The sequence below is a fragment of the Gambusia affinis genome, linkage group LG03 (assembly GCF_019740435.1).
Source record: "Gambusia affinis linkage group LG03, SWU_Gaff_1.0, whole genome shotgun sequence".
Lineage (NCBI taxonomy): Eukaryota > Metazoa > Chordata > Actinopteri > Cyprinodontiformes > Poeciliidae > Gambusia > Gambusia affinis.
In genome coordinates, this window is record NC_057870.1 from 23,216,371 (window position 1) to 23,240,914 (window position 24,544).

Below are 24,544 nucleotides of genomic sequence, written 5' to 3' on the forward strand. Positions count from 1 at the left end.
TGGAGTCCAAAAAGTAATCAGCACCAGACAACTAGTTTTAATAGACCTCATATTAAAATATGCCACAAGATAAACATCAAGTGAGGAAAAAGATTAAAACACACTAAATAGTCATGGTTATAAAATTTGAATAACAAAATGAAACAAACAGGTTTTACCCTGAAAGCAACTGCTGCCTACTGGTTAAACCAAAGTCTGCAGAGTCCTCCAGGTATTTGATACTGCTTAATGTGGGCTACATTATTTGACAAATAAAACTGAAAATTACTAAATTGTGGAGAAAATAATTATTGTATCAATTTATGTAATAATGACTGTTTTGTTTTGAACTGAAGGAGAGGCTATGGACAAATAAAAGGTTTGTCTCAAAGGTTTTGAAAGACTAATTTAGGGTAGAAAATAAATAAAGGTAGGTGTTAAGGTTAAACACTAAGCTTCCTGTAGACATAAAGGGCTGCTTTTATCTCTGTGTCAGCTCTAAATTAGGGTTTTGTCCATCAAGACTCAGATTAAAGTTTTTACTAGTGAAGAAAATAAATGAATGGATAAAAAAAAAACATATGAAAGAGTGAAAGAAAGCACTTGTGTCAGAAATTTGGCTGCATTAACACACAAAAACAAGAAAGCACAAACAAGGAACAATGGAAAATGGTGGGTGAGAGAACAGGCAGCTAAATTCTGATTATTATGTTAATTGACTAATAATTTGACCTCTAAACATCTAACAGCTTGCAGCAGAAATTCTACATTTATTACCTTAATGAGCAAAAGGAGACACTTCATGGACTGTAAACTTGAATTTGTTTCTATTCAGTCTGTGCTAGCTAAACTAAGGGCCCGACCGAACTGCTTGGTATATTTTAACAAATGTATCTTTATTTGTTATTAAAAAAACAACTAATGTTAGCTGGAAGATTGTACCTTAAAGTTGTAACTGGGTTTCTTTTACAATTAGTCAATGCCTTTTTCAGTGTACATTGCAAGTTTAATAAAAACAGAGTCATCACAATGCAGGCCAGATGAGGGGAAAACAAAACAAAGATAAAAATGGCCCTGTTGTGTTTTTTTTTTTTTTTTTGCACAGAAAGCAAAAGTGAAATGTGTTGTTTAGGCTTTGGAACTTGCAACACAGTTGGTAAAGAAAGCTAAATGCAACAGTCTTCAGCTATTAACTACCAACAGCCTGCTCATTTTACATGCAACAGTGCTTTTACAGATTCCCTAGAAATTACTGCATATCTTATGAGTTTGCCTACAAAACAAATCCATTTTAATTTTCATATAATGTCAGAAATTGCATAGGATAGTCTAGGAATGGCTTCCTGAAATAATTTGTTTATTTAATTCAACTGAGTGAGTCGTCTAATATGTTCAAAGATGATTCAGCTGCTGCAGGAAATACTGTATAATCATTAAATGGAACTTTTTCCCTGAGGCTGCCTCTGGAAGCAAATAGCTCTTGATGATGAAAAACTTCAAGCCCTCATGCACACACACACACACACACACACACACACACACACACACGCACGCCCACACACACACCGGCACACAGGCAGATAAATAGCAATCCATGTGTGGAGTGTGGACAGTGCATTACCCCAGTTTTAACATTGAACAGAGACCATTAACAGTGTTAATCTATAGATCGTATCATTATCATGAAATAGAGCTTTGCTCCCATTCTAAGAGCATAATCATAAACCATGGCATATTTTCCCTATTTAACCCACCATTCAAAATTAAGGTCAACCTAAGCATGCTCTACTTTTTGCCAATATTAACAAAACAGAGCAGGAAAAAAAAAAAAACATGACATATTTTACAAATTAGACATTACCCCAGAGAAAAAGAAAAATTACTATTGACATCAATAACTCAGAAAGGTCCCCAAGGATAACTCTGTAATAATGAAGAAAAAAGAGAGAATGGAAAACATAAAGATTGATGGGACAAAAAGACAGCAAACTCCTGCTATGGTATTGTAAAATAAAATTGATTAGACATAAATTTTATTATATGTTTTTTTTTTTTTGTTCAGAAAACCTGTTTGCAAATGCTAATGGGAAAGGAGGCATTATTAGGTGGGGTGTTAACAGTATAGCAGCATAGTATAATAATTTATCGTATAAATGCAGAACCGGCTCTAGTCATTTTGGATGAAATATGACAGATCGTTGTGTTGGAACACAAACCCTGCTAAAATTATCATTGTAGTACATCTTAAAGGTGTAATTATGCAGACAAACTGCTTGAGCCTTAATCATATTGTTACATTCACTAGCTATATTTGCATACATCTGTTTAAACTATATTTACCATAAAAATATATTTTACTTAAATTTTTCACTTAATAAGAGAAGGCTATAATTTTTAACTGTATCTACCGTTTGCTTTACAAAATGGATTAACGTAGTTTTGATAAACATGAAACAAACCTTAGCAGAGTAAATTAGAATACATTTGGAAGTTGTATGGTGCACATTAATATCTGTTTCTATTGAGGTTTTAACCTTTTTATTGACACTGGAAATGGACTTTTAGAGTCTTCATGTGTAGTCCTATATGTCCTCATTGCATCCACTCAGGACAGAACTGATGACAGAAATGAAATGAAGTTACAACATAACCATAGAGTTACACAGACATTACCCTAACTGCAACAGAGTTTTTAGGCAAATCTACTTTTACATATCCTAAGAAAGACACACTCTTCATAAAAACAAAAGCAGATCTGCAACCTGAACTACATCCAGTAAGCAAAAATAACCTGACAAAGATGGAGATGTTCCTAAACACACCACATCTTTTCTCCACCTAGAATAAAACCATGATCCAAAAATAGAATTTGTTGACTAATTTCTGTAGGATATTTACTTCGGAAGAGAAAATAATATTTACCATTTCATTCAAAGCTTTGTTTTCCTATTCTTTTAACACTGAGAATGTGTCAAACAGAAAAGCTTCATCTGGGGGATTTTCAATCTTTGAAAAACAGCAACAGTACCCACATAATATTTCAGACTTATTTCGGTGTCAATCAAATACTTTAATATTTATTGAGTACTATTTACATACTGAGGAATATTCCACTGCACAGTGATACCCTAGTCTACAGCAGGGGTGTAAAAATGAGTTTGACACCCCTCCTGTAAGAGTGCTGGAACAATATTAAGCATCTGCATCAGACAGTATGAGTTTTGATTTGAAATGGGTATACTGTCTATACATGATGTTCAAGATGTGCCTGTAATAAATCTCACACTAAATCTTTACTAAAGCAGCTGGCGGAGTCATGTGCTGCACAAGGTGCTCTTTTTTCCCTACTTCAGTACCTGCCTCTCAAGATGTCTATGCATGCCACTGATCCACAGGGTAAACTCATGGAGAGCTGTTAATATCACTTTCAGGAGGAAAACCTAAAAGCAAAACAGCTCAGTCAGAAGCTACAAATCATATACCAGCCTTAGCTTGTGAAACAAAAACAAAACTTGTTTGCTAGCATGTAGCTCAACTGTAACTTTAAGGAACATGCTAGAAAGGTTAGCATTCACTCTCAGAGAAAATCTTTAAATACATTTGAACATTTCTTAATGTGTCAGTTGCCTGATTTGAAAATAATATATCAATCTGTTTTTATTTACAATAAAAAAATGCCATGTTGAAAAATTATTCTCTTCGCAAAAATCATTGAAGAAAGTCATTGAAGGCATCACAACAGTCAAATCCTTACAAAACTGAACACCTTTTTGCATCTTTCCATTGGCATTTTGACAATTTCTATTTGAGAAATTCAAAATAGTGTGAGAGCATCAAGGCCTTGTATAATATACAAATAATAAATAATAAAATAAATTATTATTATATTCTCAAATACCATTGCAGATAAATGTCCAAAGGGACTACAGTAAAGCAAAATGCATACAATCATAACAATTCCATACACACCAAGCTTATACTCCAGTTCTAATTGTTGGACCATTAATTATGAATCTTGTGCTTTAAAGAACAAAATAATTGTTGTATAATCTCTTATATTAAATCTGGGAATAACAAAACGTACACCAATTTAGCTCACACTATTAATTGTGAGGCGTACTAATCAACAGTGCCCTTTTCATTTATTATGATGCTCATTCACAATATATTATCGCAATGAAAAACATCTAATTAGAGATTAATCCAGATAAGCTCAACAAATACTCCCACACTTTCACTGATCTAAAGGCTGTGATTCTCCCTGTCATGCTGCTTGCATATTCTGCACAAGCCTTTGTTAAAAATGGTCTAGAGTTGAAAACATTTGCTTCATTTCTTCCTGCAGATTTTATTTTTTTGATGTGTGACAGTTAATTCTTTGAAAGTGGTGCTGCATCATGCATGTACACTGAATGTTTATACAAAACCTATTCTTATAGGCACAAGGTGGTATAAAAAACTGAATGTATTTAGATTTGCTGAATTCAAACCCAACTTCTTAGGTGACACTTTGTGTTGCTTTGAAGAAAGCAATGTGCACCTTGCCTCTGGACTTAAATGAATTTGACTTCATGTTTTTTGACATGTTTTATAGATTTTTGGAAATGCAAACATTACAGTTCCAGACTCTTTATTTTTTTAAAGATGCTTTTATACAAGATTTTTTTGGTGTGAATAGGTTTTTTTCCTGATCTTGTCAAGTTAATGTTTCTCTCTGCGTTCATCCTGGTTATATTTTGGATTCACTGACATGTGCAGGATTTTTCATTTGTTCTAAATAAGAATATCTTATTTATACATACCTGTGTCATAAACTGGACTGCATTTAAATCCCCAGACCACCATTGTACAATATACTGATCAGATATAACATTATTTGTATATTGTTGTTGTATGTTGATCCCCACTTTTTTGCTCAAGCAGCTCTCACTTATTGAGATACTAAAACGCTTCCAAAGGTCTTGTGGTACCTAGCACCAAGATCTTAGCAGCGTCCTGTAGAGTTGTTTGTCAAGCACATCCTGAAGATTATGATTAAATTGAGATCAGGGCAACTCATTGGATTCAAACTCATTATTATACTCCTCAAACCATTCTTGACCTATTTTTGCCCTGTGGGGGAGCGCTTTGTCCTTCTGAAAGAGGCCACAGCCACCAGGGATTACTGCTTCTATTTATGGATGTACATCGTCTGCGACAGTGCTTGGGTATATCTTACCTTACTATTCACATGAATGACAGGGCATAGTGCATCCCTGTGCCATGAGTTCCCCAGAAAATTATTGCACATATACCCTGCGATCCATGTGGTGCAGAAACAAAACATTTTTCATCAGAACAGATTGCCTTCTGTTCTGTGAACCAGTTCCAAATCTCACTTGCCTATAGTACATTCCTTTGGACAGGAGTCAGGATACCATGACAGCCTGAGCTAACTAGCTGCATATACAACAAACTTAGATTCAATGTGTAGTCAGACAGCAATACCTTTTTCAGCAATTTGAGATACAGCAATTATTCTATTGGATCAAACCACATTGACCAACCTTGCAATCCTTACCTCCAAGACTTCAATTCATGACACAAGTAATTTATTTGTCACATGCTTAGTTATACATATACAACTTACAGTGAAAGGCTTTCCTTAAACCATCCTACATCCTTTCCAAAATGACTTATTTATTTATGCTTGCTCATTTGGTTTTGCATCTAGCATTAACTTGAACTCAAGATCTTCACTGGCTACCTACGTAATCAGTGTTACCTCACCTATCAGTGCTCATAATGTTTTTATCTGATTCATATATAAGCCTGCTTAAAGTTGCTCTGTTTTTTTTCCACCTCTGCCTCTTTTAGATCACTCGTTGCTGCTGGTGCAGTCCATCACTGAAGGACAGACGTGGCTAACGGCTAGCTAAGTACTGGTAATTGAGCTGGTGTCTAGCAATGACCGCTTCATGGAGAGGAAAGTCATTATCCCCATTGGTTTAAACAAATGAATAAAAGAAACTGACGAAACAGAAAAGATGGCAATGAAACAGATATGAAGGACATGATAGGACAAATTCACTGAAAGAAAAGAAAATGATGACCAGGATGAAGAAAGAAACAAACTCTTATGACACCACATATCTAAAAGATACAAAAAAAAGATAATTTCTTATTGTAAAGACCGTTTTTCTATTATGCAATATTAGTAGGAAAAGCACTAAAAATATTGAAGTATAAGTACATGTATTTTAATATAACTTTTCTAAAGTACAACTAAAACTACTAGCAAAAATTTCAGGTGAAGTAAATCAAAATCTACTGTAATAAAATGTGCCACAAGTTTACTCTGTTTAAGAGAGAGAATGTTTATTTTCTTGCATAATGAGTGAAAATGTACGATGGAAGTTCAAATGTGTGGAAATTAATCAAGTATCAACTATTGCCATGTTTTTGAAGTATGTCTGCCACTTTTGATGCACTACTAATTTGAACTGAGCATAGTGTTCATCTCTATTAGGAGGAGTCAAATGCTGGTATATATAAATTGTTTTTTCTATTCTAAGCGGTCATCGAACTCCGAGTTAATTACTTGAATAATTATTAGTCAAATTACTAAAAAAGCAGGTGAGGTAACAACATCAAGCCAAGCATTCAGCAAACAGAAGTGAGTGAATCATCAAGCACACTGACAGAGCTGTGACTGCCTAGCATAACTTAGCCTGAATTTAAGAACACTATCATTTTAAAGGTATAAAAAGTGTGATTTACATAAAGCATTATATTAAAACATAAAACAGATACACAACTTTAACAGGAGCATTTAAACCAATTGAGCACCATCTACATCATCAACACATTTAATTTACCCAAGGTATTTCAAAACAAGGTGCTCTCCTGCTGTCTCTAACTGTTTCACAGCTAATGATTTATTTATAATTTGCATTTGGAAGTTTCAAAGACACTTTGAAGCTTCAACAAAACTCTTTATTTCTCAACCAGATACAAACTTTGAAGCATCAATTGTTTTTAGTATTTAGAATTTTTGCATCTTTTTTTTGTATTGTTAAAGTGTAACTGAGTGCGATGGCTCATTTATATAAATACTATTAAATGCCAGTTGCAATGGTTAAAATATAGATCACTCATAACACCTTTGAAACTCAAACCCAGGCTCCGTTTTGTCATTGAGTCTCAAGTCCTGGTTGATTTTGCACTCTGCACACTTTATCATTCCCTCTTTTTCTTCAGTTTCAAACAATGTTTATTTAAATAAACTGACCCCATGAAACAACTGAGCCATGATTTTATTATGTTCTGGCCCGTATGATTCTCATGGCCTCCAAGTGAAATATTCAAATGCCCTTTTCATGTATTCTCTGCACCCACAAATGCTTTTCGAAGCAACAGACACAGGAGGGGCTGCTTGACAAGAAGCTGCTGGGAAAAAGGAATCGTTATGTGAGCTTCAGTTCTACCTCTCAGCTGTGGAGGAGGCCTTTCTTTGACAATCCACTGCCAAAGAACTGCTTCCCGGTGCCATTTCCTGTTTGATCTCCCACGCAACGAGGTTGCTGGGTTTCACAGCGAGGAAGTTGATGCCTGGCTGGAACCTCACCCTACAGAGAGAAAGACAAGGAAAAGAAACAGAACAGGAGAAGAAATGGAAAGCAAGGTTAATCTAAAGTTCACATAAGCACATTATAAACAAAGGAACCGCGGTATTACTGTGACAGTTTAAAGCGGGGATTGGTTAAATATTCAATCTGCTTTGCTTGGAGTTTCCTCGCCCTGCTTTTCACTCTGATTTTCTTTGATCTCCAATATGTGCCAGACTTTCTTGGTATAAAATGTCTTTTAAAATTGATTCTCACAACATGAATCTGCCTCCCACGGAGCTCTTTGGTGGGAAAAGAAAAAGGTGTGACAGGAAGAAGGCAATGGAGTGACAGGAGATGTCTTATGAAAGTAAATGCTTTTTTTTTTTTTTTTTTTTTTTTTTTTTTTAACCAGAATAATACCTGAACAGTATGAACAGAATACACTGAACTAGAGATTAGCTTATCTCTACATATTATGGTTAATATGCATTTATTTATTTATTTATTTTGGTGTGTAGCTACTCTTATCAAATATTACTAGGACTTTTTAATAGTGTTCCCATTTTAATCTACATTTGTTTCATTCATCCCTTTTTGTATTTTTAATTATTACCCCTCTTCTTACTTTATTTCCCATCTTTCTTTTTCTCAATTACATCATTTCCCTCTTTTTAATCTCATTTTCTGTCAAACTCATTCTCCTTATTTACCACTTTCTTTTGAAACGTCCTTGTTAAGCAGGTTTACTTTAATCTCCATGATTTTCTTCTCAAACCTTTTCTCTTCTGTATCCTTCCCTCCTTCTGTTCCAGTTGTCCTCCTTCCACAGGATTCCTTTGCTAATCTCTACTTTATTTTCCTTACCAGGTCTCCTCTTTCATCTATTCTTTTCTTTGACTTCTTCTTCTCCTCCTTCTCTTCAAGTGTCTCTTGAGTCTATCATCCTTTCCTCTGTGACTTGCTTCTTTTCCTTACCCACATACTTCCCTTAAGTCCTGCATTTGCCCCTCCTGGACCCTCCAGTCTTGAAGTATCCTGTTGTTCATATCTCAATTTGCTTTCTCTCTTCCATTCAATCATTACTTCTTTCTAATCTGTCCTGGTGTGTTTTGCTCTACTTATCACCTTGACAAGACCCTTCCTCAGTTTACTAACACAATTTCCAACTATGCACAGAGATACACACTCCCTGTTTTTCTCATTAGCAAAAATACAAAACAATATCATTGCTAACATAATGAAGAATAAAGTTTTTTTTTGTTTTGTTTTTTTTTAATGGGCAAAACACATAACTGAAAAAGTTCAGAATTTACCTTTAAAATGTTCCTATTTTGGATTTGTATGGAAAATGTGAAACAAATGCAGTAATATGGTCACACTGACTTATGGTAAGGATACTTTCTTAAATTGCCAAATCACACCGTGATGGGATTTTGGTTGTAAAAAAGTTGCATGTTGTCTTGATACCTGTTGCAAAATACTACTACCAATAATTGAATGATTTTAGTAAAACAATTGTTAATGCTAATGTCTTTGTGCTTTGAGTTCAGAGCAAACATTTATTACCATTTCAACTTAAAATCTTGGTTCTGGGTAATATCTGCAGCTTTGGCAAGGAAAAGACTTAATTCTTCTCTTAAATTTACCACTTTACCAGACCTTCACCTTCTGAAACACTGCTTGTTTAATGTTATGCTGCATGAAACAAGTAATATCACTGGTTATTTGTGCGTGTAATTTGTTTGACTCTTGTGACAGACATGTGTGATATGTGATGGAGCAATCCTACAAACATTCTGTAACAAAATTGTAAAAGAATTGATTTAGTCTGTAGAGGAGTCCATTCTTTTTTGTCAAATCAGAGAAAATGCAGAAATAGAGCTGGTCCAAGTTTGTCAAAATGGCAAAAAAGGTGTGAAATAGTCTATCATATGATTCACCAATGGGAAGCTGATTTTAGTATTATGTTTTTTAATGCGGTTTATAAGATCCAAATGCTACTGTATATGGTTTTAAGATTAGTAGTTTTACTTCAAAATGTAAAAAAAACTCAAATTATTATAAAAAAAATTAAGTCTGGATTATGTCTGGAAAGATATGGAGTTTATAATTAAAAAATGTGTAGAAACTCTGAAAGCACATAATGTTATTTATGTTGCCATCCATTAAAAAGAACAAATGTTGTACATGTTTCATAAAAGGTTTCTATGATTGTACTTTTGAGTGTGTGTAAGTTGATTATAATCAGAATGCTTCTTTGACATAGTAGAACGATGTGGGAATGAATAAAACGTTCTATGGCTTTATCTTGAAATAAGATGAAAAGTTAGATGGTTCAAAAATATATTTGTTTTTTAAGAGTTATGCTTTGGTAAAAACAGATTAAAAATTAAGAAGAGGGAAAAGAAAAAACATTTTAGTTTTTTTATTATTATTATTGTAGCAGCACAGTTGAAAACCACAAAAGAGTCCTCTAAGTATGCAAAAGCTTTTTTATAGTTTAACAGCTGAATTTCCACAAACCTCTTTGGGATTGTTCTGAGACATACATCTCTGTCTCCTGAATTCTCTCTAATTTTACCTCCCCAGCCTTTAATATTCATCCCTCTCTCTTTTCAGTTCTCTGTCTTTTGTTCATGTGTCTAGCCAACATAGAGTTTAAGAAAAATGTACATCAAAGTATAATATCAGTACCATGTGAATAAAAATGTGCATGCAAAGCTATTTTTTTTAAAAATGGAAGACGCACTGAAAACAATATAAATCATATACATAATTTATATGTATGCAAAACAAAACAAAATACAGTAGAAAGTCTAGTCATTGAAACAGGTACAGCAAAAATAAGTGCTGCGGTAGTTAAAAATGTAACAGGAACTAACTGAATATAGTCATTGAGAATGTGTCCCATTTTGATCAACCTATTAGACCACATCTTGTTATCTAACCTTCATCTCCAAATCCATTACACAGAACAAAAAAGAGCAAGACTGGCACTTCAAACTGCATTCTGAAAGAAAACACTGCAAAATGTTTAAAAAAGTCTTAAAATAAAATTAGATTCCACCGACCAGAACAGAATCATAGTTTGCATTGCCCAAATAATTACATTTCCATTTTCATATTCAGATCACTGAACTCTGATGAAGAAATATCTCAGATATTAGGTGTACAACAGGAGAAAATTGAGTCAGTGTTTGCAGATAATAACAATGCGGCGTTATCCCTTTTTAACAATTATCAAATAAACACTTATTAAAATGAGCAGAATATGTATAATTAGAAAGTAACACAGATACATTTGTAAATGTAGGTGAAAAAGTGAAAAGCATAAAGAGTAACATGACTGTCCTGCAGTCTTTGAGTCAGGTTTGAACAGTACAGTACATCCCTTAGTGTGTATGTGTGTGTCATTCAGCAGACCAAATGATGGACAGGACTGAATCCCTAAGCTGCCTCTGTCAGATCTGTGTACAGCAAGAGAGCCTGACAAGTGTCTGAGTGTTTTTTACCCGATCAGTTTTTTGGTAATACAGGAAGACAAGTTAACTTCTCCCTGTTCTCTCTTTCTCTCCCTCTCACTGTGCCTTGTTCACCCCCCTTGGTATTTATCAGCCTCTGTTGCATTTTTCCTGACAGCAATGCTCCTCTGTCTGGGAACTGTATGATAGATTCCTAACACACTGTCTGGCAAATTAACACTTCTTAGCACCTCATATTTACAGGCATCAGTTGTATCATTATCACTCAAAATCAACATAAGAAGGAAAACTTTTTTTTATTTTGCAACAGAAAACATTAAGAAGGCTCACATTATGCTCTGATCAGATAGTTTTTTTTGCGTTAGTCAATGAGTAGCAACTCAGACAACAAAACTATTGTCTTTATTTCAAAGCTGTACCTTGTTTATGGACACTTCAATGTTAGTTTTACATTAAAAAAAAGATTTGAAAGAAGATAAGTCACCATATCTGTTTCCACTTTTTATTGTTTCTTTTTTGTTGTTCTTATAGTCATGCTAATTCTACAATGCAGTTAATACTTATGGAGTTTGTAATAGCCAGTTTGTCAAGCCACTTCTGATCTGGAGACAATAGAAAAAATAATTAATAATAATAATAATAATAATAATAATAATAATAATAATAATAATAATAATAATAATAATAATAATAATAATAATAATAATAATAATAATAATTTTTGGACTGGTCCTTAGTGGTCCAAAGTCCATTTTTCAGAACAAATTGTTTTAGTAAAAATGTTTCCAACTCAGTAACATAAGAACAAATGGGTCTACAGAGACAAGTTGAAGGTGGATGTTGAGATCAGTACTTAAACTGACAGGAAACCAAATCATTTGAGCAAGGACAGGGAAAAAAGGTTTGGCTAAAATAGAAACTTGTTCATATCAAACTATTCCTCCCAATTCTGTCCTTGAAATGCACTTTAAATACAAATTTTTGTCTAATAAAATAGTCCAGAAAAAAATACAATAAAGAAAGAGCTCAAGTATTCACCCACACATATATTTGTTCTTCGGAAACATACAATCAGGAATTCGAAGATGATTTGAACTTATAAATCACATACATGAGTATGAGTAAATGAATTCAGTGATAATCCAATTTCTATCAGGAAAAGCTGACTTTAAAGGGAGAAACCTACATTCTAAAAAACAAACGGATGGGAAAAAGTTGAGAGAAAAGACTATAAAAAAACATTGTAATTAAATTGAGCTATAATGGTTTATTGAAACACAGATTACATTTAAAATTTTATGATTAAAAAATATCCCTTTGAGGTCCGAGCAGTTCTAATGTTAAATATTTGAAAGTAGAGATAGTCAGATGCAATCCAGATGCCTTAAAAATGCCTCAAGAAATAGTAATTTTTCAATGCATGGCCACAAACTATAAATCAGACATTGATATTACTAGCCATGATGACGAATTATATTTCCTCAAGGTGTCTAAACTGTGCACAAAACGTGGGTGTGGTCATTTCCCTTCTACTTCTTTTTTTTTCTTTTTTAGCAAAGAGGTACTGAAAACAATTTGGGGTGTAACTGATAGGTGATTACCCCCCCAGTGGATCTTTGTTCCTGGCATCTCTGGATAGAGAGTCATGTTGACAATATTGAAAACTTCCACAGAACAAAGACAAAACAAGAAACTGAACGAGAAACACTCTCAGACATTTATGACAAACTACAGGCTGATGTGAGATTAGGGATCTTATTCAGAGGAGTCAATATATTCAATCAGTTTCTTTGCTGTTAAATTTTCATTAATCAGTTGAGATTTATGCATTACATCTTGAAAGGTGTTAAACGGTCAGAAAGCTGAGCATTTAACAGATGTACTAGTAACATTTTCTCTCATTAGTTCTGCTGATTTATATACAACCAGAAATTCAAAACTCATGTTCTGCCAGACTGCTTTATGCATGTAACCCATAATTGCAGCTTTGCCTCTTAAAGTGTGACCTGAAACTTGTGTTTTGTCTGCCACTTTGCCTTGTCTGTCTCCCAGACTTTGAACTCTGGAATAAACAGCTGATTTTCTGAAAGACATAAAATCTTTCAGAAAATCAACTCTTCAAAAATGCAGGAGGCTTTAAATTGAACCATCATTCATGTTGATTTTGAAAAACTTTAGAATTCCACTGCTTTTGTCAAGATCATGTAAGTTTTTCATACATTGATGATAACTCAACATTCTGTGTGGATCGTTAGCTCAGCTGGTCAGAGTAGAGTACTTATGATACCAAGGTCATGGGTTCAATCCCCACACTGGCCAACAGAAATATAAAATCAACTCTTCAAAATAGCAGGAGGCTGTATATTTAACTATTATGCACATTGATTTTGAAAAATATTAGAATATGAGCTCTTTACTCAAATGTTCATTGTGGTAAGATCACGCAAGTATTTCTTATATCGATGAAAACTCAACATTATATATGGCAGGTTAGCTCAACTGGTCAGAGCCTCTTGCTAAGAATGCAGATAGTGACAGAAACCAGTAAAGATGTTGTACCATTTCTTACCTGAAGGATTAACGTCAATATGGTCTACATAGCTTCAGTATTTGCGTAATGTTCTACATTTCTCACTTTAACTGAACACAAACATTTTTTCTGAAAATACATAAGTACATTATAATATGTTCATACAGCTTTCTCTTAATAGTTTAGCAACATTGAAATCTCTCTTTTCAGTGACAAACATTTTCAGAAATTTCTGCTGGCTCACAAAACACTGTACATAATTTAAGCTGATGAAATGTGATAAAAGCTCAGAGATGACAACATCTAAATATAACTGAATGAAAACAACAAATGTGATTCCGCATGAAAATTTTCATTATTTCACTTATTAAAAAGATGTCAAGAATGCCCAACAATTAGATTACCACAATTGATGACAATTCCTAACTTGAAGTGATGCCTGACACTAGAGTAACTGAAGTGGCAAGACAAAAGCAGACTGATCAAATTCAACAAAACAGCTGCTTAGTCCTCAGCACACCCAGCAGAAGCTACTTTCACTCAACACGAGTGGCATTTAAATGAGTCAACTGTCAAATCATTAAATCTTGTTTTCAGCTTTTTCTGGTTTTTGAAAGACAGAAGGAAAACAATCTGTTGTTGTGATCAGGACAGTATAAAGTCTCAGGGTTACTTTTTTATGTGACAAGCTGTCAAGACAATACAAAAGCTGGAAAAAGTGTTTATGCTATTTTAACAAATCTTTTGAAAAATTATGTTGGTAAATCAAACATAATTTTAGCATTTCTGAATACTGTCACATAAAATGTGTTAAATCAAATTGGGTTTGTATTTAAAGCACTAGTAAAGACTTGTTATTCACTTTCTGATTCAAATAAATATAACAGAAAAAAAACCTAAACTTAAATTGTACTTCTTGATTAGGTTTGAAAAATAATAACAAATGTGAGATCGTTAGTTACCATGCATCATTTTTGAGACGTTTGAAAAGAAATGAAAAAAAAAAACAATTAAAAAGCTGATCTGTTGTTGAAGACCATTTCCTTGAAAAATCTAAAAGGTTGATGAAATAGGAAAAAATATATTTTTGAAGAGACTTAACACATGGCAACCCTGGAGAGACTTTCATTGTATGTTTTTCTGTTCTGTTTTCAAAAACACTACTTACAAGAGAAGGTATAATTTTTGAAATGAGGTTGCATAGAGTACTTGTGATCTTTGCGTAGTGAAAACAAAACATCATTAGTTTGGATAATTAGGGAGAGGTTCTCATTTGAGCTTCAAGTTCCTCAAAATAAACCCTTTTAAGAGCAAATTTCTGCCTTCTAAAATAATTAAAAGTTTCAAAATGTTACATGGCAACAAGCCCAGTGACTATTTCTCTGATAGATTTTCTCACTTAAACTGTAAACTCTTTGTATCTTTGAGCACTTTTGACCCGGTGTTTCTGTGTTTTTCCAGTGTCTGATTTTTGTCCTCTTAACCCTTTAGCTGGTCACAGCTCATGGTTACTCATACTGACCCTGTTTCTGCTGGAGCTCTCAGTCTGTCAAAGCATTGAGTTTCATTTTTACTGTCACCACATTTCTGCTCAGTAGATCAAATTCAGTGACTCAATGCAACCGACGAGGCTTCTGTAGATAATTTTTCAACCATATGAGAAAATGCCTTTTGTTGCAATTTAGTATAGATGAGATCAAATTCAACCCTATCTGTATCCAAATATGATCAAAATTGAGTTAGATTTGAATGAGTTAGGACCAAATTGGCTTCTAAATAACTGTACATAAATTGGAACTCATTGTCTTGTAAAACGCCTTTGTTTGTCAACTTTTGCTGTAAAATTAAGATGAATGTTTACAAAAAAACAACAACAACAAAAAAAAACAATTCAAGACCAGACTCTCTCAATGCATCTCTTCTTTAAAAACTTTAACCCTTGAAACACCAAACTAAACTCTACTGGAAGACGAGAGAAGGTTTGCAAATTATTGTATATTAATCACAATCTTTAATCCATATCCTTACTGGATAAATATAAATCCATAAAGGCATTGATAATCTCAACAAACAGATTGTTTTTCCTCTCACATCGTTAGCACCTATTGGCTTTCACAGGAACCTGGTAATTAATCTGATATATAGCAGCTGTGCAGCATCTGGAAGACAGAGATACATGCTAATTGTTAAAATGCCAAATGAAAAAGAAAAATTTAAACATCTTATGTAATGTCTTCTTTGCTTCTTAGAAGATCCATTGCTGCTTTTTCAATATGACTTACAATGCAATTGTTTAATGCTAAAATGTAGCAAATACATTTTAGCATTCAGGTACTGAATGACATCTTCTTTACAATTAGATAAAACAAAACTAGGATTTGTTTTATCTAATTGTAAACTATAAGAGAGTTTATCATTTTCACACTTTGTAGCCCACACTACAGATTTTTCTCTAATCCCTATTGTGATTACCATGTTTCATGTTTTGCAGGAAGAAGGACTGGTGTACTTCACAAAACAGATGGAATCACGAGGAAATATTGTGACCATAAATATATGTGACCATATATTTATGGTCACATCCCCTGGTTTTTTTTTTTTTAAATTAAGTAACTATGCATTGCTGTGAATTTTCTTTTGCCTACTGTTCAAGACGTATTTATTCTACAGTTTGATTCTGCCCCTGCATTCTCAACCACCCAAACATAACCACAGAAACTTCCTTTTTATGCCTCCCTCCCACATCTGCCTGCAAAGCAATAAAATACTTCTAATTATGCAGGTTAATTGTTAGAAAAGCAAAATCAAGTGTGCTAAATGTTATAAAAGGACCATTATAAATACAGTTTCAATGCAAATGTTACAATTCTCCCTGATTAGGTTAGGACTGCATGCAGCCTGAGGGTGCTGCCATGGAAATGAAAATCAGCAGGGACTGATTAGCAAATTGACATAAAGCTGCAAACTGGGTTTGTAAGCATAGCTGGATGTATTTCATAAATTATTCCAACTGATGTACATTCTAAAATCACATTTTATTCTTACAAGAGCACAGTGGGAACACTTATTCACTTTTAAATACCTTGCAGCTGACGTACAGGTCTCTGTGACGGCATCATTAAAAAAGGACCAGCTTTGTACTGACCACTTATTTGTAGAAACCACAATTTCTCCTGATAGATGGCAGTAAATGCAGCTGCATTTCACCATACATGTAATTCTGCATGAGAACTGTAAATGCTACCTCTGCACAAATTTTATTCTCGACTCTGACAATTTAATTTGGAGGTCTTGATGTTTGAGTACTGGATGCCTTCCCCCAAAAAATAATAATAAAACGACACTCTCATATGGAACCTGATCACACAGTCCTACTTCCTACCACACACGAGATTAGAACAACATATTTCTCAGTAAAGAAATACAGATAATATTAGGCTGCTGGCTGTTGTAGCTTCAGGATGGTCCTTTGGGCTGCTGTCACAGATTAGCAACATGGCAAGTTGAGCTACTGATCACATTTAGCAGGTAGAAGGAGGAGGGTGAGAACAGCCTTCCAGAATTTTCTTCGATTTGACCGAAAAAGGCCTGATCTCCTCCTGCTTCATTTTAAAGTGTAGCATATTTTAAGCCGAAGTGAAAGATTTTGACACCAGCTTAGCAGTTATTGCACTGCGTTAAGAGAAAGCAGCTGGAAAAATTTGTACAGACAGGCTTTTTAATTAATATTTTCATCAATTATTTTTGCTGTCTTTTTCTTAAGAGTTTTGTGAAGCACTTTGCGATTTTATCTGTGAAAGGTGCAATTCAAAAACAGGAGAGGTTAAGATAACATTAATATTGTTGTCTAGATACACCAGATCTACACCGGTTGGTCTGCATGAGTCACACCAACTGGAAGATTTTGATGACTGAACAGTCGACCTTCTGGTTAAACCAGACTCGTATGTTGTTTCATTTGTAATAATGAACGTTAAGCAAGACTGCTGTTTCGGAAATCTTTTTTGTTTTCTTTTTTGTGGTGGTTTTAATGTTTTGGAACTTCGGAATACAGTCATTTTAATTGATTGATTTTGCCAATTAAAGGGCATGTGCTGTCTAGGAGAAGTGACGGCATTTAGACCATGCTCCTAAATTCTGTCATTAATGACTGCCTCTCTAATGGGTTGAGAATAATCGTTGTCCTTATACATATAATGAGACTAAATAATACAACTGTAAACTTTTACTGGCTTACAGTAAGAACCTTATTAACTTTAAATCTGTTTTCTAAATACTCTAGTATCAATTTTTTTGATCTACAACTATTCAGTTATGATATATAGCTGAATTTGCTTAAAATACATTTAAATGTTTAACACTTATTTCTTCCCACTATATACAAGTTAAAACATGTTAAGCTAACATTAATGTTAACATTTATAAATATTTTCTGAAAGAAGCGGTGAAAATAACTCTTAAAATAAGTTACTTGAGAGTTGAGATTGATTTTGATACTTTCACTGTGAATGGTAGCTCACAAAGCGTGTTATTATTTCAACCTGGTCAACCCACTGATGATAAAGAAAATCTGTATAGATGTTATTCCCTGATCCTAAAAGAGAAGATCAGATGAAATCTCAATAGGTTGGCAACAATTCCTCAAACCACTGAGGCCCAAACCCGCCACTCTACAGACAGAAAATAAAGAAACTGCCTCAACCATGACATCCACTGTTTGGATTTGAAGTATTTTCTCTTAGAAGGGAATTATACCCAGTAGAAACACAATATCAAACATACACCAAAACAGTATTGGGGGATATCAATTGAGCGCAAGCTGTTTTCCTTGAATTGTGTTTTCGGTAGAGCCAAACCTCCCATTGTTATTAACAATTGTTTTCAAAACTACAAGTTCTATTATATGTTGTTAGATGTGTACTTTTGTGCAATTTGATATTCAACAAAAATGTTCCTGTCCTGTACCAGAAACATGCTATTAAAACCTGACAGACTACATGATGCAAGTGCTATGGGAAAAGAAATTCAGTTTTACGTTAATATATATATTTTTTTTTAAAAAAGAAAAAGAAAAAAAGAGATGCTTCAATTTATAGAACTTCTAGTATTTCTTGGTAAACTAATGTGACAGAAGCATTTATGTTTCCATTAGTGTGTCAAGGAACCTTCAATTAGTAAATCAGAATTTACACTGTACAGGAGTGACAAATATGACATGGCAGTTTCTCTTAAAAACGGAAAAGTTGAGAGAAAATTCAGTTCAAGAAAAGTAGACATGTACTATTTCCATAAGACAGAAAATAGCAAGAAAATAGACTGACTGTATAATACAGACTGACTGGTAATTAAATAAAAAGTTAAAAACTAGAACAGTAACAAGCCAGGCCGGATCAGGAGCCATGTTCACAGTATTCACATTCCCACTGTTTTATTGAAACTTTATATGAACACAAAGAAGAGAAAAATTGAAACCTGCTTTTTTAAACAATGTAAGAAGAAAATCTTTGTTGAAAGAAAATAATTATAGGTCCAGATCACACTTTGCCATGAGAAATTTAAGGAACACAGCAAACTTTTGGAATAAAATACTTAGTCAGATAATGCTCAAACTGTATTTTCTGGGTTACATGAGAAACTTTATGTGTGGCCGGACTTAGCCCTGAACACACCATCTATTGGGCAAAATATGGTGGCAGACTTTATGTTTTAACAAGGAAATAATCCTCATTCTTTCCTTTACAAGGCACATTGAAGCTTTAGAGCTGATGGAAAATTGGAAAGAAAAATTGTTATTTTGAGAGTATCTAGTACTGATCAAGTTCACCACAAACAAAACATAACTTCTTATCCACATTCACATTTAAGCAAACAGTTCTGTGTATCTTCACATCCAGTCAGATTAGCTCTGGTGCATTTTCACAACAACCCTGGCAAATATTGCACAGGCTCACAAAAATAAGTCACAGGTCGCCGAGGACTGTAGCAATAGTAACTGAGGTAGCAGTTGGCAGAAAAAAACAAAAAAAAAAAACAACATAAGCATGTCAACAAAGCCAGCAAACAACAGGTTCCATCCAGAAACATAACTGGGAGCAAGGACTGGATAATGGAAGGGCAGCTGGAGCTTGAAGTGTGTTTCTGGAAGTGACTGAAACAGCAGTATGTGTCATATCAGCCTGTCGTCCAGAGAAGAGTGCTGTCAGGGAGACTACTCTTTCTAACACAGATCAACAGAAAGAGGAGGATTGGGTGAAGGTGCTCATTGGAGGACTGGTTTTAGCTGGTCTGGGAGATGTCAGGACTCTTTCATAGAGAAGAGAAAAGGCTCAACAAGGTAAGTAGGAAGACATTTTGTGCTAAAGAATGAAATTCCTTACAGAGCATAAAATCAGCAAAATATTCAAGCTAGAAGCTATATATGTGAGATATATATGACTAATATACAGAAAAATTTTAGTTTTTGAAATTTTTTGTGTCTCAATTTTTATTCATAGATATTTAGGTTGTTTTATTGAAACTTCAAATAATTTTTTGCCTATAAGCACATTATTAAGCTGCATGCATTTTGACACCCTTTCATTGAATTAATTAAAAATCAGATTAAGGTTATGGTCCTACAAGTACCCTAGACTAAGGTTTGAAAACTTATTTTAGTGATTTGATGTGAAAACACATTGTATATATTCACTGCGTTCCTAAAAATGAATTTCAATGGTTTCAGATATTTTTTACACCCAAAACAAGTAGGATAAGCTGCAAAAGTTAATTGCTGATGTTTCATTGAGTGCTGTGCCCAACATTATTAATGGAAAGTTGGATGGAAAAAGGCACGACTCAGAAGTGTGCACAAGCAACAGATATAGCATGATTGTGACTCTCAAAATTGTTTCATCATTTTTATTCTTATTTTCTGATAAACTGAATTTGAAATTTTCAGTTGCAGATATAAATAATCAATCTAAGTTAAATGCATCTACATAATATGTGTTCCACTTTTTAATTTGAATACATTTTGAGTTTTTGAATTTATTTAACCCTTGTGGGATGCACATTCATGTTTTGATGCATAAAGTGATTCATTCATTTTTTGCTACATTCAAAACTACTGTTCCTAGCACAGAAACAAACTACTTGTTCTTTTTTTTGTGTGAAATTTCTTAGAATAAAAATTATGATAATATAATAAAAAAGTTATGAATGTACTGAATCAGAATGTTAATCTGCAGAAAATCAGAAATCAATACAAGCCAGCTAATGTCCGATTGGTGCATATGCATTTATTAATTTATATTTTGTATATTTTTCCAGCAAGGTAATTAAATTAATTACCAATAGGCATTCAAACATGCTTTGGCCTAACGGATACATCCTCCAGTAAACCCCAGCAAATACTAAAAACATCACAGACAAAAAAGTAAAACAATAACACGTTGAGACAGGAAGTAAAAACAACGGGACAATGCAGTAGAAAAAAAAATAATTTCAAGAACATAGTGAATGTGGAAAAAGAAAGAAATGTGCAGAAACAAAACAGGAAGCCTGTGTGGGAGAGAATGAAATATCAATTAGGAGAGAACAGGAAATGACAAAAAAGCTACATTGACCTTTAGGAGCTGAGGAGAAATTAATAAACAAATATGGTTTGCATCACGCCTGCAAATGTGTTGCATGGCCTCAACTCAGCGCCATGCATATGTACATCTCTACCTTAGTTTCTGGTTTTGACAGGTGTCTCTGTGCCATCCTGTCTTTCTTTGGTCCAGGTGTTGTGGTGCGATAAGAGCTCCACCCCAACACCTCTTCTCATTCCTCAACCACAATCCCCTCCATCCTGGCCTGACTGAATCTGCCAAGGCCTCACAGACAAAAAGCTAATTTCCGCTTCGACAGTCAACTCTTTGGAGCTCATTCAACAAAAACATCCAGTGACTGTTAGAGCGACATTAACTGAAGTTATTAGCAGTGCTGAATCATTTACGCTGCTATATGGACTAAACATCAAAATGACAAATAGCCATGGTGAAGGCCTAATAGAGAGAGGGAACTGAAGTGCTGGTCCGTGCTCTTGATGACTCCTAGGAGGGAAAACCCAGGAATAAAAAAGTGAGCTATAGTTTACCTCATGCAATAAGAGGTAAACTATTAAAACTGATCTGAATCTATTCCAGATGTAGTAAAAACATGCCGAGTCTTGCTCTGATCACTTTCTGAGTATAGACTATAGCTCAACTTTGGAATCAGTCTTTGTGTTTTGGTGTCCACACTAATAATTTAACCATCAAGATCATTCATAAACACACCTGCAACTGGACGTTGTGAACACTGCTTTACACAGCACGAAGAAAAAAACAAACGAGCAGAGCGACAGGAACATTGATCCAATAACCTTACATTGTTGAGCTCTACATCCATTTTCACCTTGAGTTTGGGACAAGTTACAAAAATATTTATCTTTTTGGTCATTTTAATAAACCTGTGTTTGTTCCAAAGCTCTCCAGACTGATACTTCACCCCTGAAACATCAACCTGCTTTTGGTCTGAGGCAACAAATAGTGCAATTTCGACAATGCCAGGGGATCTCTAAAAAACACGCCAAGTGTCCTTTTGACATTGTGTTATTGGATGCCAACAGCAAAAGCCCCATATTCTATTTTGGACAGAAAAAATAAGAAGTTCTTCATTACAGCTTAAGGGAATGAGACAGAAAGGCAACACTTCTTTGTAGCAAAGGAGAAAAAAAATGTTTCCTTATTCACACAAACACAAGTCGGGCCTTGACATATCATCCCTTACCTAAAGGCTGGTTTATTCCACCTTTGTCTTCCACTTCCAGAATCAGCTCAGAAAAGCTCTTGCTACAACAGATAACTTTTAAACATCCCAGATGTTAAGTTTATGTTATCTGTTCAAACATAAGCAACATGCTGCTAGCCTCAATTATGGCACTGTTGCTCTGGCAGGGGGTGATATATTACATCTTACAGCAGTTTTTTTGTTTTTTTGATTGAAAATCCCAACTAAAGGTCATCAAACACCTACCATAAGCTTTACTGTTTCTACTGTTTTTCTTTACAAAAAGTCTAGTTGTTTTTTTGTTTTTTTTGTTGTTTCTAAACCACAGCTGTCTCAATTACTGCCTATTGATTTTGGACAAATGAGGAAAATACGAGAACAGAAATGCTATCATTAATTATACCGTTTTCTGATTTATCTCCATTTATTACACAGATTTTTCCCCATACTTCGGAAAATGGGACATAATATTTTTTTGATATGGGTATTGAACTAGAAATGTTATAATCACTTCAACACTAGTTTGTGTTGTATTTGTCGCACACTTTATGATTTATTCTTTTCCACCTGCTCTGTCTGCCATGTTTTGCATTTTGCATAACAGTAATTTAATAGTTTGAAGATTATCAACAAAGGATGATTGCTCCCTTATTTAGAGCAAATTGTGCTTGGTGCTAAATTTACTTAATAAAAAATTCAGATATATGGAGTTTAAAGTTTGCCATATTATTAGTTTCCATCTATGACATGGCAACATAAACTGGAACTGCAGTGATGTAATAAAACTTGAACTAAATGCTAACTTTTGTGACTTATTTCACATCTCAGCCCACGGTCCACTATCACTTTTTGAGTATGTAAAAAAAATTGCCTTAGTGGTACAGAGTAACATTGTCTAAGTCTACAAAAGTAGGAGGACTGATGCTGTACACAGCCACACGCAGGTGGGACCGTTAAAAAAAGGAAATGAAATAAATAGTGTGGAAAATGCTAGTTCCTAAATTTTGTGCTCAGCAATTTCTTGAATAAATAAGTTTAGAGGAGATGTATTACAGATTTAAAACACCAATAAAGCAAAACAAATAAATAGTGGAGAAAAACAATGTCAGCGTTTTACACCAGGCCCGTCAGAAACCAGTTTTTTTTTTTCCTCCACAGTGTTCTTTCTGTCACCTGCTTCCCTGTGAGTGTTGACTCTTGGCTTGTGTTTCTCTGTCTGGGGATGAAGTTTTATTCTATCTGCTCCCAATAAACTATACAAACTGTTTGCTGGTCAAGGTGATATGTATGCACATGTACACATACCTTGTATCTGTTCTCTGCTTTTTTTCCCCAAAAAATAGTTCAGTTTAAAATGGTGTAAGTAGGGTGACAGAAAAATCTAGATCTAGCTTTCCTGATATTTAACTGTCTGAAAGTTTCTCCAGTGTTTCATTATATCCTCGAGACTCCTTATTACTCAACCTCCAAAAAGAAGAGCTTCGACTCATTATCCACAAACTATCACAGCTTTATCTTTTATGAGGTTTGATCACAATTTTAGTAAGAAGACTTCAGTCATCACTAACACTCCCTCGCCATCCCATTCTTTTGACATGATTGGCAAATCTGGTTTTATCCCTTTTCTCTACTTCCCTGCTTTCTACCAGGAGTTTAGATTTCTGGGGAATAAAATCAGAGACTAACAGTACAAAAGTATAGAGACCAGCAAAAGCAAAAATATTACTAACAAGCAAACTGAAAGCTAAATATGTATAAGAGAAATATATTGAAGCATTGAAAATATTTTAATTTTTAATTTTTATTTTTCCTTGCTGGTGATGGCTTCTGTTACATCTCTATGCTTCCATGTAAGACAGTAAATATTTCATTATGGTCGACTTATACAAGTTAGCTGTATGCATCGTCCAGCCCACGTCCCATATTGGTGAAGCTCTGGATGAGAGGTTGAGCCGAAAAAGGTTCTGGACATTTGAAGTAGTGGAAAGAACATAGGCGAATTGCTGCTCTTTAAAAAAAGAAAAAAAGTTGTAAACCGATATTATGAATTGTTTTGTATGGTGCAATAAGTCTAAGTTATCTCTATGTTTCATATTATACCCTTCATGTCAGGAAATAGAGACTGTTATTTGTTTAGAAGTGGTATTGAAATCTTACAATTTATCATCGTC

At 34.2% G+C, this 24,544-nt stretch overlaps 1 protein-coding gene across 5 annotated transcripts in view; it reads right to left on the reverse strand.

The window, feature by feature from the left end:
* Positions 1-24,544, reverse strand: part of si:dkey-215k6.1 (transmembrane protein 132C) — a 249,561-nt gene that overhangs the window by 98,067 nt on the left and 126,950 nt on the right. For all 5 annotated transcript variants that reach the window (XR_006370271.1, XM_044112801.1, XM_044112800.1 and 2 more), the window contains one exon: positions 7,446-7,586. Coding sequence is in view for 4 of the 5 variants with exons in the window: in XM_044112801.1 (XP_043968736.1) it covers positions 7,446-7,586 (141 nt within the window). In the remaining variant the exon portion in view is untranslated. The remainder of the gene's footprint in view (positions 1-7,445; positions 7,587-24,544) is intronic.